Source organism: Telopea speciosissima, chromosome 4, assembly GCF_018873765.1.
Source record: "Telopea speciosissima isolate NSW1024214 ecotype Mountain lineage chromosome 4, Tspe_v1, whole genome shotgun sequence".
NCBI lineage: Eukaryota > Viridiplantae > Streptophyta > Magnoliopsida > Proteales > Proteaceae > Telopea > Telopea speciosissima.
The window spans coordinates 55413906-55429847 of record NC_057919.1 but is presented as its reverse complement, the minus strand read 5'-3'; the positions used below and the strand labels follow the sequence as shown (position 1 = coordinate 55429847).

Here is a 15942-nt window from a genome sequence, read left to right as displayed (position 1 = left end):
CCGTTATTAGGCAATTATATTTTATTTTACACTACTTTGTTTTTTGGGTCTTATGCCTACAAGGTGCCGATATGTGTTTGTTTTTGTTTATCTATTGTTGTATTGTTTTCCTTCTGTATCTATATCTTTTTCAGAAAAGCTCTTGTGGAATTTCAATCTAAGGATCTTTTTCTTTATTTTGTAGACTTTATGCAAGTGTTCTATTCTGTTCGACATCGACCTCACTGTTCAATACGTTTGAACCTCTTGCGTGGGTTTTTCTATCACCTTCAGGTATTTTTTTCCTTTGATTTGTTCATTTGATGTTTTTTTGATACACACCAACACTCAAGGGCATATATCTACACAAGTAAAGTTGTAAGTCGGGAACCCTAATTGATGCAGGACAGGTTAAGAAAATAAATAACCTGAGATCCCAGGGTTAGCTGTAAGCACTGTGAAAGATGTGAGTGGTCATGATTTAATTAGGAATGGTAATGAGGTGGTTCAAATGGCACCCCCCCCTCTGGGGTAATGATTGGGTCTGGTTTGATCAAGATCAGTTCAGGATTGGTTTGGGTTTAAAAAACCCAGTCTCTCACCCTGGTTGACTTGTTAAATTGATAAGCCCCGTCCATATTTTACAGGTCAGGGTTGAGTGGTATCTTAAAAGGGTCAAGTATGACGTATGGAATTTTTGAAGTCCACCCATTGACATACCTTTATTTAATGGAAGACATGGACCTAGATAAAGTAGAATGTTAAGTTGGATTTGTATAGCTAACCAAATAAGGCTTAGTTGAGACGAGTTGAGATTTTCTGGAAAATTCTTTAGTTTATCTGGAGGTGAGAGTAACTTTCTAGTCCAAATTGTTCTTCGTCACCTGCTTTTATACATATGTTTATGTGCAACATAGCTACATTAGTGGAATCCACTAGTTCTGTATTACCAGGATGAGGACCTCCATAGATCACTTCTCATATTTCTATATCCTGAATTTTTCTCAACTGTATTATAATTTTTACTAATTTCTTTTGTTCATTTGTTTCAGAGAATTTTTATTTACTTTTTAATTTATTTCATGGACTACGATATGGCGTGTTGAATCTATTGATTTTAATTTGGTGGAAAAATAAGGTTCATTTAGTTATGTAATCTCTTAATGTCAAATATTTCATGTGTATGATTGAAAATTTGAAATCACTGTTGGCATTTGATAGTTTTTCTTATGGTTAAGTTTCTTCTTGAAACCATTGTTGACACACATGCATCAGCTTGCATTTACTGACATGTGTCCATATTTCCAATCATTAACCACTTTGATTAACTTTAATTGTCAGCGTGTTCAGTTGGTGTATAGTATTCAGAGGTTTCGGCTTAGATTCTGCTTAAAACATAACTTGCCAACAACTAGCACCAACCTGCGTGGATGTAAAAAGGATTAAACATTTATATGAAGGTTGTATTCAAAGAAATGAGTTGGTGGATAAGTATTTGTGATGCAGATCAGCACCAAGGGAGGAGGAAGAAGAACATGACTTGACTCAGTCAACTCAGTTTAACTCAGTACTGTTACTGAGTTAGTTCATTCTTTGACTTAGCCTTAAGGTTCTTGTTTTGGTTCTGAACAAGCCCATGCTTGGTTGTTTTCTGGTTCACTAAAAACCAGTAGTAATTGTGGGATAATATTAGTAGATAAGAATTTTAAGTTTGTTTCTTTGAAATCTAGTTAAATAGGATTGGATAAGAGTCATTCCTTTTTAAATTCTTGTTTTATTGTTTACTTGTCTTATTGGGACACTTCGAGCTAGATCGATTGTTAGAGAAGGTCTAGTTCCTTTATGCTCATGTGTTTTATGTGGTTATGTCTTCTACACAAGGTTTAAAGTATCTGTACCGGGTATCGTATCGGTCGGGCGATTTTAAGAGTTCCAGAGTTACTTGGCTTTATTTAATGAAGAATCATTCTGAATTGTTCTCTTTCTTTTGTGCCTTTGTGAATGAAGTTAAGACTCGATTTAGTACTCTATGTATTCTTTGTAGTGATAATGCTAAGGAACACTTTTCTGCCCCTTTTTCTACTTTTATGACTCAACATGGCATTATCCATTAGTCTTCTTGTGCCGACACCCCAAAACAGAATGGTGTGGCTGAAAGAAAGAATAGACATTTGTTGGTGGTCACTCGGTCTCTTTTGCTTGAAATGAAGGTTGCTAAATCCTTTTGGACTGATGTTGTCTTGACTGCATGTTATCTCATTAACCGCATGCCTTCCTTTGTTTTACATGGTGGGATACCTCATTCCCTTTTGTTGCCTTCTACTCCTTTATTTGCCTTACCCCCTCGTGTCTTTAGCAGTGTTTGTTTCATTCGTAATCATCGTCCATGAATCTCTAAGTTGGATCCAAGAGCTCTTAAATGCATCTTTGTTGGATATTCTCAAGCTCAAAAGGGCTATCGTTGTTATTCCTTTGAGTTCTAGAAATGTTTGTCACTGCTGATGTTTCTTTCTTTGAGTATACTCCTTATAAGGATTCTCCGGTGGTTTCGTTTGACTTGGATGCTGATCTTCCTATGTATATTGTTCCGTCTTCTGTTCCACAGGTATCTCCACCACCATTGCCGCCAGCTCCATAGGTGCCACAACACTATTATTTTCCAACGCCATAATTGGAAGACTTGGGTCCCCGCTGCTCCTCCTCCACCATCCTCTTCTTCGTAGGTGGATCCTTCCCCAGGTACTTCTTCTTCTCCTAATATTTCTTCCCCTGATCCTTCTTCTCCTGCTGTTTTCTCTGACCTTGATATACCTATTGCTCAACGCAAGGGTGTTCGGAGTTGTACTCAACATCCTTTGTCTAACTTTGTGTCTTACGTTGGTTTATCTTCTACTTTTCATACTTGCTTGACCACTATTGAGCAACATCCTGTCCCTAAGTTTGTTGCAGAGGCAGTATCTAGTCCTGGCTGGCGGGCTGCTATGACTAAGGAATTGTTGGCCTTAGAGGTCAATCAGACATAGGACCTGGTTCCCCTACCCTCGGGTAAATCTGCTATTGGTTGTCGTTGGGTCTTTGTGGTGAAGATGAATCCTGATGGTTCTTTGGCTCGTTTGAAGGCTCGCCTTGTGGCCAAGGGTTATGCCCAAGTGTATGGGGTTGATTACTTGGACATCTTTTCTCCTGTGGCCAAGCTTACTTCTGTCCGTATCTTGATCTCTCTTGCAGTTACTCATCATTGGCCCTTATTGTAGTTGGATGTTAAGAATGCTTTCTTGCATGGGGATCTCCATGATGAGGTTTATATGGAGCAACCTCCTGGGTTTGTTGCTTAAGGGGAGTGTGGTATGGTGTGCAAGCTCAAGAAATCTTTGTATGGACTGAAATAGCCGCCTCGAGCTTGGTTTGGTCGGTTCACTGAAGTCGTTTTGGAGTTTGGACTGACACGTTGTAGTAGTGATCAGTTTGTATTTTTCCGGCATTTTGATGCAGGGAGAATATTTCTTATTGTATATGTGGATGATATTGTCATTATAGGAGATGACTCTTTAGGGATTGAGAAGCTGAAGGTGCACTTGCAGCAGAAGTTCCAGACTAAAGATTTGGGAAGGTTGAAATATTTCTTGGGTGAAGTGGCTCAATCAAGGAAAGGGGTTACACTTTCACAACGAAAGTATGTCATTGATCTTCTTTCAGAGACAGGGTTGTTAAGATCCAAACCTCTAGATACTCCTATGGATCCTAATTTGAAGCTTACAGCTGATGTTGGTGATGTTCTTAGTGATCCTGAGAAGTATCAAAGACTTGTAGAAAAACTAAATTATTTGACTGTGACTCGACTTAACATTCCCTTCCCTGTCAGTGTTGTAAGTCAGTTCTTGTCTGCTCCTCGGACATCTCATTGGGATGCTGTTATTTGTATCTTGAGGTACCTCAAGAAGGCTCCTTGACGTGGTCTACTTTACTCTGATCATGGATATGGAAGGATTGAGGGCTTTTCAGATGCTGATTGGGCTGGATCTCTTGTTGATAGAAGGTCAACTACAGGCTATTGTACATTTGTTGGAGGGAATATCGTTTTATGGAAAAGCAAGAAACAAACTGTTGTGGCTCGATCCAGTGCAGAGTTAGAGTATCGAGCCATGACACATGTTACATGTGAGTTGATGTGGGTGAAACAGTTATTGACTGAGCTTGGATTTACAGACAACTCACCTATGCAATTATGGTGTGATAATCAAGTTGCTATTCATATTGCTTCGAACCTTGTGTTTCATAAGAGAACGAAACACATCGAAGTAGATTGTTATTTTTTTCGTGAGAAGTTGCAACAAGGGTGCATTTCTCCTACTTATGTTCGTACAGGAGAGCAACTTGCAGATGTGTTCACAAAGTCCTTGGGGAGTGCTAGAGTGGATTACATTTATAACAAGCTGGGCATAATTAATATCTATGCTTTAGTTTGAGTGGGAGTGTTAGTAGAGGCTGTTTTAAGTTTCGGATATGTTCAAGGGTAGTTTTGGTATTTTTGATTTTGTTATTTCCTATTGTGTCTCTTGTGTATCTTAAGTCTCTATATATATGAAATGATGTGGGAGCTCCAACACTAAGTGGAAACCTCCCAAGTATAAACCGATTTCCACTGTTCTCTTCCTTTTCTCCTTCTTCTTCTTCTCTATTACATTCTCAAATCAGATACTTGGTTCAAAAACTCCGGAAATCAAAGAGTTTCAGTTGGAAAAGGAATCTCGCAATCAAATCAAAGGTTGAGATTTAAAGCAGGAAACCGAAGATTATGAAGTGCAATTGCAAGATATATAATTTGATTTGAAATCAGGGACACATCCAGGGAGAAATCTCAAATTCAAATCACTGTGTGTGCACAGAAATAGAACAGAGTAATCTCAATGCTTCTCATACAAATCAATAAGCAATTGAAGTATTGAACACCAAAACAGTAGTGTAATCCGGGCACAGCAAACACCAGTAGCTTTAGGGAGTTGGGTAGTCACAGGATTCTTTTAAAACATCAACAATATATGATCGTGAAAACTGAAATCTAGCATAAGGTGTGATTTCAAAATATGGTCTCAAATCAGATACTTGGTTCAAAAACTCCGGAAATCAAAGAGTTTCAGTTGGAAAAGGAAACTCACAAACAAATCGAAGGTTGAGATTTAAAGCAAGAAACCGAAGATCATGAAGTGCAATTGCAAGATATATAATTTGATTTGAAATCAGGAACACATCCAGGGAGAAATCTCAGATTCAAATCACTGTGTATGCGCAGAAATAGAACAGAGTAATCTCAATGCTTCTCATACAAATCAATAAGCAATTGGAGTATTGAACACCAAAACAGTAGTGTAATTCAGGCACAGCAAACACCGGTAGCTTTAGGGAGTTGGGTAGTCACAGGATTCCTTTAAAACATCAACAATATTGGATCCTGAAAACTGAAATCTAGCATAAGGTGTGATTTCAAAATATGGTCTCAAATCAGATACTTGGTTCAAAAACTACGTAAATCAAAGAGTTTCAGTTGGAAAGGGAAACTCACAAACAAATCAAAGGTTGAAATTTAAAGCAGGAAACCAAAGATCATGAAGTGCAATTGCAAGATATAAAATTTGATTTGAAATCATCCAGGGAGAAATCTCAGATTCAAATCACTGTGTATGCGCAGAAATAGAACAGAATAATCTCAATGCTTGTCATACAAATCAATAAGCAATTGAAGTATTGAACACCAAAACAGTAGTGTAATTTAGGCAGAGCAAACACCAGTAGCAACTGATATTAAACTAAATAAATAAATAAATAGAGCTAAAAGTAATAATAATAATAATAATAATGATGGTGATGGTGATAATAATAATAATGCGATGACGATGACGATGACGAACCAGTAGCACAAACAAGGTGTACACACAGGAAGGAAAGAGCATACAAAACAGAACCACTAACAACAAAAGAGGGCAGGATTCCTACCAAACTGAGCCTAAGGACAAAATTTACTGGAGGAACTGCTGAGGTGTACGCGGAATGACCACCACTACACCTGCGGCTTGTAGAGGCTTGGAAGCTGCTGGTCTTACACTGACAGGGTGTGGAAGGGTAGTGATGTCTGGGGACTGGGTCGATTCAGATAATTTGGCATCTCCGGTGGTGGAGGGGATGGGTTTCTGCACTCTGAAAACACCGATAGGGATTGATGTAGGAAGCCAAAATCTCTAGCACAATCCAGAGATGGGGTGAGCCAAGGTTCTCTTGCTCCCAAGAGAAGACCGTTGGGGTCGCACAAATTTTTTTTTTTTTTTTACGCTTTTGGTGGAAGGCAGGGGAGTCGGTGGCCTCAAAACCAAGCGTGATGCTGAGTTTAACAGTATCGTCTTCCTCCTACGACCATAAAAGAACAGTGAACAGTGTCGTCTTCCTTGTACGACCAAGACAGAAAAGGCGGGAGAGATTCTGCTTGTGGATGTCGTCCTTATCCAAACCTTTGAATCCTTGGCGAATCTGTGATACAGACTCACGATTGTAAGCCCTAAATGAGATTGTCTATGTAGGCCAAATCAGAAGCCCTAAACCCATGAAGATGATCGGAGGTGAATAAGGTCTCCCTATGCGTAGTCCAAGGCTATCCGGTGTAACTGCCTGTGGTGAGAGCGAGGTTGAGTGAGAGGCTCACCAGTTTCAACGAAATACTCCGCTTGTGATGAGAGAGAGAGCAGTCGACGACTAGAGGGAAACTCCATCATTGAGGGAATCGTTTACCGTGTTATGATGGTTGGGGTAGCCTGCAATTGGGGCTTGGAAGTATATGCATTTGTTCAGGAAATTCTTCTGTTTTTTATTTTATCATATCCTACTGAGGGCTGGTAGGCTACTTGGGTTGACCGGTTGACACCCCAAGAGGGGGCGGCCAGGGTGGTGTCCCAGCTCCAAGAGGAAAGGGCAGCCAAGGGGGGGGGGGTCGAACCAGCAACCTCTCCCTTGGACTTAGGCCAGCACCCTACGGCACTGGTAGCCACCACCACGCCAAGAGGTGCTTCCTGAAATTCATCTGTTTGGTCAAGGCATTCTCTCTATCCTGGTGAAAGAGACCTGCTAATTTCTTGTCTGGTGGGGTTGGCTAGAGGGTGTGCAGGTAGGTTTACAATGTAAAAGGGCCCCCCTCATCACATAGAAAGGCCTAGAGCTTTTAGGCTTCGGCCTTTGTAGGTATTGTTGTTGTCGTATTCTATTGGCTGTACAACTATGTTCGCATTAGTAATAAAATCTTTTCGATATCTATCCAACGAAAGGGAAAAAAAAGGGGAAAATTTCTTAGATCCACTAGTTAAGAACAGAAATTACAAGTAGGTTTCAAATGCTTTACATTCACTACATTCTATTTTATAAAGATTTACTTAATCCCAAAGTTGGTTAGTACTCATGCCACACAAGAATAAAATAAAAGCATACTTCCAAAATTACCCCAACCTCCCTTAACTCTTTTAAAAAACCGTGAAATCCGATGAAAGTGCACCTTTATTGTAGGAATAAAAATCAAAGCTTCTCTTACCCCCTCCAAAAAAAATATGAAAACAAAGCTATAACATCGAGTCCAAAGGGAAGTACACCTTAATTGTTGGAATAGAAAACAATAGAAACGTATTATTAAAAAAAAAAAAAAAAACAAAAAAAAATAAAAAACAGAGGATGGTTCACCCACCATCCTAGGGTTCGCTAACCCCTCCTAGAGTTTTAGTATGTTCCAAAATACCATCCCGATACCTATTCCCACCCCGTGGTGAATGGGGTGGGTAGAAGGAAACTTTGACAACCAAAAAAAAAAAAAAAAGAGATTTTTGGGGCAATTTTGGAAGTTTGCTTTTAGTTAATTCTTGCGTGGCTTGAGTACTAACAAACTTTTGGGATTGGGTAAATCTTTTCAAAATGGATAGTAGTGGATGTAAAACAAATTTGAAACATACTTATCTTGTAATTTCTGTTCTTACTTAGTAGATCTACGAAATTGTCCCAAAAAAAAAAATGATAGGAAACGCTACTTGAATGAAAAAGAGCATGGTACGTATTGTGTTGAATTTAGTGAATGCCAAAAGGTAGGTGAAAACTGCTCATTGAAATCCTGCTTCATGTGTGTGTGTGTGTGTGTGTGTTGGGGGGGGGGGGAAGTGGGTTGGGTGAGAATTACCTTGTAACCACCAAAAAAGGGGGGGGGGGGGGGGTAATCAAACCACTTGTCTCATGGGCTTTCACTCCCGTCTTGCATCTTATTGTTTCATGGCTGTAATTTGTTCAGTTCAGGGGTGTAACTCTTACACAACTCATAGCTTTATAGTGGGGTTCCAATTGCATTTAATAGCCATTTCTTTTTAACAGGGTTGTAAATTTTTGTTTGCAGAACTTGTCACATGAAGGTTCATTTAAACCATGGTTGGACAGCGATTGTTTGAAGATAAAGCCAGAGAGTAAATAGACCAAACCCTTGTGTTTGCGTTGCATCTACTGGAAATTATACGGGGGAATCTTTAGACTTCCACTGATGGAGAATCCTCGTGGCTTGCCATTACAATATAGTCACAACTGAAGCAAATCTAGCGGATGATATACTGTTTGTCCCACCTGTTGTTCTCTGTAATTTACAAAAAACTGCTACCAAAAATTTTAACTTGGAAAACTTTCTTTTCCCTTTATTTATTTGTCTCTGTTAGGCTTTTGCAAGTTTCTCTCTTTTTTCTCCCGAACTAGAAGGAACAGTGAAGAACATATCATTTCTTTTTATGAAGTGAATATTATCCAATTCAAATTGAAAAATCCGTGTAGGCATGTTCTCTATTCATGCCCTAGGAGGAAGTTTGGTCCTAAACTTCTATGGTCTGGTCCACTACACGGGGATCCACCTCACCCATCCATCATTGTATAGGGACCCATTATGGTTGGCCGTCTCATTGTGCCTAACTAAGCCTCTACGGCCCGCAAAGTAGGGGTGTAAATGAATAGCCGAAATTTGTTTTCATATTCATGTCCGTATCTGTTTAGCACTATCTGAATCTGTCCGAAAGCTAAACGGATGCGGATACGGATAGGCTATAGTTATCTGAAAAGCTATATTTACATTTAAACGGATAAAATATCCGATCTGTATTTGTGTTCGTATCCGTTTAATACTATCTGAATCCGTCCGATAGTAATTGGATGCGGATGCGGATATAGCACTATCTGAGCCGAAGCCGATTCGTATACAGCCTTACCTCAAAGCAGATGGACTTTTCTCTGCCATGCTTTATAGGCCTAACAAGGATGGAAATTCTAATCTTCCTGTTGCTTTGGTGTAGACATTTAAACTGTACAAAATTTTGTGGATAGGGAGGTTGCAATTAACGGCTTCGGCTCTTCTGCAATTCGGGGGGCATGGCAGCAGAGGCCGACACCTGGCCAGGGTACAAAATGAAGCACATCTGAGCATGGTGCACATTCGATGGACAGAAAGATTTCTCTCTTCATTTTCATCTCGCCTCTCCGTTTGATCGGTGTGTGGGGCCTGGTATCGACCTCTGCTACTGCATCGGGCGATGTGCAGCGCACCCCTGCACCCTGCTCCGTAGAGGAGCCCGATCCTGCAATTAAGAGTGCGTTTGGTAACGTTCAGAACAGTGTTCTGAACAGTTCTTTTGTTCAAAAAGAACAAAAAAACATGAAAAAGTGTTTGGCTTTGCGGTTCGTTTTTTCGTTCTTTTTTAGAACGAACCGGAGGTCTTGAGCACCAAAGAACGTTCTTTGCGGCACGGTGCCGCAAAGAACAAAGAACGATCGATTGCGCGATCCACGAGCAAAACTCGTGAGCAAGCCTTGAAGACAAAAAAAAAAAAAAAAGGAAGAGACATCCGGGAAGGAAGAGCAGGCGAAACTTGCAGGTCGATACTCTCTCTCTCTCTCGCTCTCTATCCCTCTCTCTCTCGCTTCCTCTCTCTCTCTCTCTAGCTCTCACTCTCTCTGTCCTCGTCTCTCTCTCTCTCTCTCTCTCTCTCTCGCTCTCTCGCTCTCTCTCTCTCTCTCTCTGCGTTTGTTGGGACGAAGATCCGATTAGGCTCTATGGATTTTTCTCCCTTGTGTCTCGGGATTTGGAGCAACATCCCTAACATTTGAAGGTTTCTACATGGTCCTCTCTAGCACGATCCCCTCTGCAATCGAAGTTGACAACAAGAAGGTGACTCTCTCTCTCTCTAATTAGGTTATCATTCTTGTGACTTTCGTCGTCCGTGTGGTTCCCAATTGGGTTTTCGATTTAGTTTTTCGGATTAGGTTTTCCAAGAGGCATTTTGATCCGCTCGATTTTAGAAAATCTCGTCTTTGTTCTTCGTTTTTCTTTCCGATTTTTTCTGTAATGTTTTTCATGCGTTGATGTATGATTTATAGTGTAATGTTTGAAATTTGTGATTGCTGGCCAATTTTTTCCTGAAATCGTAATGTTTTTCTAAGTTTTGCCGCCGATTGTTGTGAGATTTTCATCTCTGTCAACAGATCTGTTTACCGAACTTGTTCTCCATTTTTTTATAGGTACTTCTTCTCCATTTCCGTTGTGTGTTATGCATTTTTTTCTCCATCTCTTCCGATTTATCAACACATTGCACTGGGTTTCTCTTTTTTCCCTTTTATTACATCTGCACAAGGTCTGTCTTGGGTTGTTATTCAACTTACAGACATGATCCCTTCTTTTCTCTCTTTTTTTTTTGGTAGAACCCTTCTTTTCTCTTAGTTGTCTGGTTGTTTGTGCCATTAATTATGTTGGGCCTACAAATCATAGGCATAATTTGGGATCTTTTTCTATCCCTGCTTCAATAAACTAATCCCAGGCAAATAAGAGGAATGAGTAATCATCATCTTTTTCTATCCCTGCTTCAATAAACTAATCCTAGGGAAATAAGAGGAATGAGTAATCATCTTCCAGCTTAAGAAGCTCTATTGTAACGGTGGTTATGTGAAATAATTGGTTTTTTTTCATGGAATCTTTGGAAATTCGACTATGACACGAGCATATTATGTCGGATGAAGAGGAACTCGGGTTGAACTACCTATATGGACATAGTTGTATGCACATGAAAAAGACCCAGTCTCACCTCATCCTGAAAGGCATACTCAATCCCAACGGATGAACCAAACCTTCTCAATCGGAAATATGTTTTTAACATATCCAGACAGCTTCTTTTTACCGCAAATATATATATATCATCCCTTGAAGGTCATAAAACTATTGGGAAAAGGTTTTCCGATCTCTGCTTATAGGATAAACTAGCGTTGTCCGTGTATCTTCCCACCGCCTTCCATTGTAATGTAATATGTTTTTTCATATGGCGCTAGTTAACCTTCTCCCAAAACCATTTACATGCTTGTGTAGCTCTGAATTTTGCAGCTCTCTTTCAATAGATAAACCAAAAGAAAAGCAATAAAATCAAAGCAAACACAAAGCCGATATTGTTTTGTCATCTTTAATCAAAGCAATCACAAAGCCGAATAGTAGCTTTAAGATAGATTCTTTGCGATCGTCATCTTCATGTGAAATCTGCCTACACTAGAATACGTACACAAATCAAGATGTTTCCGATTCAGTCTCCTATTGTTTCCTCGCATTATTCCACAACTAGGAAATTGTGATTTCATGCTGACCATTATATATGTTCCTTCTTTCTTTCTTTCCCCCCTTTTTTTTTGTTTACTTTCGTGATCGTCTCTAGCTTAATAAAATTTGTTTGAGTCCTGAGTATCAATGAAGAATGTTTGAAAAATCATATTTCGTTGATAGACAAGTAGGGGCAGAATTTTTAAAACTAAATATGCTTGGATGAAACATTTGAACCAAAAGCTAGCTTCCGTAAGATGAGGTTAGCACAGGTAGTGTGAAAAACGGATTGAACAATACAAGGTAGCAAACTTGTGTTAAGTATCTAACTAATGTGGTTGAATCTAATAAACTAGGCATAGTGAGCCTAAGTTTTTTTGTTTGTACTAATTGCCTTTTCTTTGAAAAACAAAAAATTTCTTTACTTCTCATGTCCAAAATAGCCAAGTGCTTGAGCTTAGTTAAGATCATTCAGTCTATGGAATCTCCTGGCTTTCTAGAATTCAAAAGAATGGAGAATATAATTTGGTTTAATCTGTTGTGTTAATTCATTGACAACTTGATGGGCCTTTAGCTCAAATTGGTAGAGCACTTGGAACATGAGCATGTTCCAAGAGGATGGTGGTTCGAGTCCACCAAGGCCCTCTTTATTCAACTGTTCATAGCATAGTTAGTTATGCCACTAATCCACTCAAGAACCTAATTTTAATGGCATCTTTGAAATTTGGCATCTTTTTATACTTACTTTGGTTATGTTAATGAGATATTTTAATTTTATGCTAAGGTTGATAAGAGAAAAGGATTTTACAAGTCTTTTTTTGGTATAATTGACAAAGAAATGACATTATTATAATTAATATCAAATAGAAAAGAACAGATTTTACCAAACACCATTTTCGTTACGAGCAGCGTTCTTGAGAACGTTACCAAACGGTCATTTTTGACCTCGAATGCCGTTCTAGACCAAGAACGTAAAAGAACGTTTCTAGTCAAGAACGGGCGTTCTTTGTTCAGACCGTTACCAAACGCAGCCTAATATTTTATATTGTTCTTTCTCTTCTCTACTTTCTTAACATTTTATATAGTTGAGGACTCCCAGGTCCTTCTTGTCAAGAGCACTTGTCCTGAAATGAAATAAAAAAGATCATGGTAATGGACTGGGTGACGTTAAGAAATTGATTAGAGCAAACCGACCAAGAGCCCTTAGATCAGAAAGGGCAAATGGATCTAGAGAATATAAACAGATCGAATACAAATAGAATATAGCATACTCTGCATTCATACCCAATTAACGGATTTGGATAATTTTGGATATCAATTTTGAATACTGATTTAATTAAAAAGATACGAATATGAATAAGATACTGATTTTTGACTATCGATTTATATTTTTAGCTATTTACATTGAGCGGAGGAGATTTAGGGAAGACGAAAACTCGAGTAGGGTTGATGTAGCCATTGGGGTGTCATTAGACTCATTACCCCCTTTGCTCTCTATTTTATGAATTCTGAAATACCCTTGACTTTATTCTAATTTTCAGGAGTCCCATCTAATCCGCATAACCCAGGGATTAAGACATTAATTTTTCATCATCGGTGAAAAAAATTCAGTCTAATTTCTTCTTTCCAATCTTGTTTCTTTTTGAGGTAATACATCCAACAAGTTGTGAGAATGGATCGTAGTTCTGCACGTATCCAAGTGAACGTACATATGAGAGATGACTATTTGTCCCTTTTGTTTCTATAAATACCCCTCTTCCCCTTGTAAATGACAAAAAATAGGATATGTACTTTTACCTGGACGTACGAGTAGAGGAACTACACTCCGAGTTGTAATCAGTGGAGCAAAGTGTATGTATGTACCTAATACGGACGCAAGGATTAAGTTCACTATAGCGGTCATACTAATATATAGGATCAAAACATCGGTTTTTCAAAAAAAAAAAAAAATATATATCTATGCTGTATCGCCCGATTCATATCGATCAACTATTGATATCTGTTAGTTCACATAGATCAAGATCCAAATAAACCAGGGTTTGGATCATACCTGAATGTGTACGAAAACGCAACGGAAGAAGGATCAAGTATGGGTTTGATTACAAGCTTCACGAACTCGAACCATCTCCTTCACGATCTTCGAATATCTGGTCAGGTTTCTCAAAAAGAGAATTCCACACCACAAATCCCTGGGAAGAGATAGAATCCCAAAGAGAACACAGAACTTGGAGAGAGAACTTTCAAATTAGGTTTTGAGTGTTACTGGCCTTAGGGTTAGAGGCTGTCGATATAAAGCCAAAACCCTAAGGTTTGCCCCCCTTTTAGATTCACTCTAGGACTCTGCAAGAGGGGGGGAGAGAGAGTCAGCCACTTAAGTGGCTTGATCTCTCTCCTCTCACGTGGGTTGGCTTGGCTTGTCACGCCCCCATTCCAAGATAGGAATAAAGCATAGTCAAGGGGTGACTGGGATGACACGCATCATTCCCTTTCCTACCAGGATCAATGACACAGTGTCCCAGTCTATAGTCAACAACCAAGGACAAACATAATGATTACAATTTACAGGAAATGAGAGAATATTCCATTCAAAACAGAGTAAATACAAGCGGAAGCGACATAAATAACAGTTACTATATGTTGAGCTGGCTAGGTTATACAATAATAGTTTAACATTGTTTGTCGACTGACCATGATGTAACTACTCAAAAGAATATAAAGTTTTATAGACAAATGTTCATAATGGGCACAAAGCCCCAAAAGAATCAAAAGAGGGGACTATCCCCAACAACATCATGACCCGTAGGCACAATCGTCACAGTGGCATCCATCGTCGTGTTCCTTTTGACACAGCCTCAAGTTCCTCTATGCCAATACCATCATAATCCGCTGGCTGGCCTTCGAGACTAGCCAGGTATCCACCATCTGCATCAAGATCTAAAGATTATGTACACAGGGGGTTGGCTCCACTGAGCCAGTGAGGGGAAGGGGAATGCACAAACACATAATCACAAATAGTCCATGATGAATGTAATGTTAATAGATTTTTCACCTAACAAACAGTTTAAGTCGGGGTATATGCTACTATGATAACTCGGGAGACACTATGGATCACTTAACTTATCTCCACAATGAAACATTTATTATCACCAGGGACCTTACGCCGGTCAAAGCCACCAAGACCACTCAGTGGCGGACCCCGATGATCAGTGGTCACCCCTGATCTGGCCTCTCTCCCCCATAGGCAACAAGGAGCCCCGATCACCCAACACCTAAACCCCTGTTGGTAAGGGTAGTAGCATAGGGAAGTGAATCCTAGTCGCAGATATACTACATACAAGTCCTATCATCTCGAGAGGTATTCCGAGTACATCAATGTTCCATTCCATCTAGTACTCAGGTACCAGCACAACACGACGCATACAGAGCAGGATGGCAATCAAGATATCTTATAAGCATTTCTGGGGTTCTGGCACCGTAACCCGATACAATAATGTAAAGTAAACACATCCATTCGTAACCAATATAGTTCACTTGCAAGGATGCAACATGTTCATAATGGATACAAGCATAAGAGCAATTATATGATTTATATATATATATATATAAATTTGCAAACACATTAAAGCAAAATTAAAACACTCAAGGGTAATTAAAATCCCAAAAAAAGGAGGTCCACAAACATAACTATAAGCCAATTAGGGAACAAGAAAGGGTGTGGGTGATATCCTTCCCAAAAACCCTAAAAACAAATCCTTAAAATGAAATTTTAGATCTGCCCAATTTTTTTTTTTTTGAATTGAGTGACTACACCAATTGAATTCAACAGTACAAACTATATGGCCTACGACCATGGGCAGCAACCCTTGTGCCTGAGCCTGACTCGGCCCTCCCTATGTTCCACATCCACTCATGCGCACCAATAAAACAATAAAAACATTTGTCTCAGAGACTTATATTGATATGGCATAACATAACATAATGAAGTTTTAAAAAAAAAAACTAAAATAATCGTAGCCTCTTAAATACTTTTGAAAGTCATGATTATGCCTTTTGAAAGTCATGATTATGCTATTCATGACAGTAGCATCAATGTTACTTTTTTTTTTTTATTAAAAAAAAAAACACGGAAGCATCATTACTTGGTACGCATGTTCAGGGCGAGGGGCAATGGCTTGTAGCCAAGGCTGCGCGGCAATAAAGGTACATACAACACACAACAAAGGCGCCAGCAGGCCAGTAGGTGCTGACGGGTAGCCAGTTGCGGTGCACGCATGTTGCCATGGCAGCGTCCACCACTGCTGTTTGTGGATCTCAAGAAGCTCCAAAAAAAAACTTTT

At 39.3% G+C, this 15942-nt stretch overlaps 1 protein-coding gene across 1 annotated transcript in view; it reads left to right on the top strand.

Moving 5' to 3' along the window:
- Positions 1–8630, top strand: part of LOC122660503 — a 29038-nt gene extending 20408 nt beyond the window's left edge. Inside the window, exons 4-5 of the mRNA XM_043855836.1 lie at positions 185–273; positions 8390–8630. Of these exons, the coding sequence (XP_043711771.1) occupies positions 185–273; positions 8390–8464 (164 nt within the window). The 3' untranslated portion in view covers positions 8465–8630. The remainder of the gene's footprint in view (positions 1–184; positions 274–8389) is intronic.
- The last annotated feature ends 7312 nt before the right edge of the window (positions 8631–15942 follow it).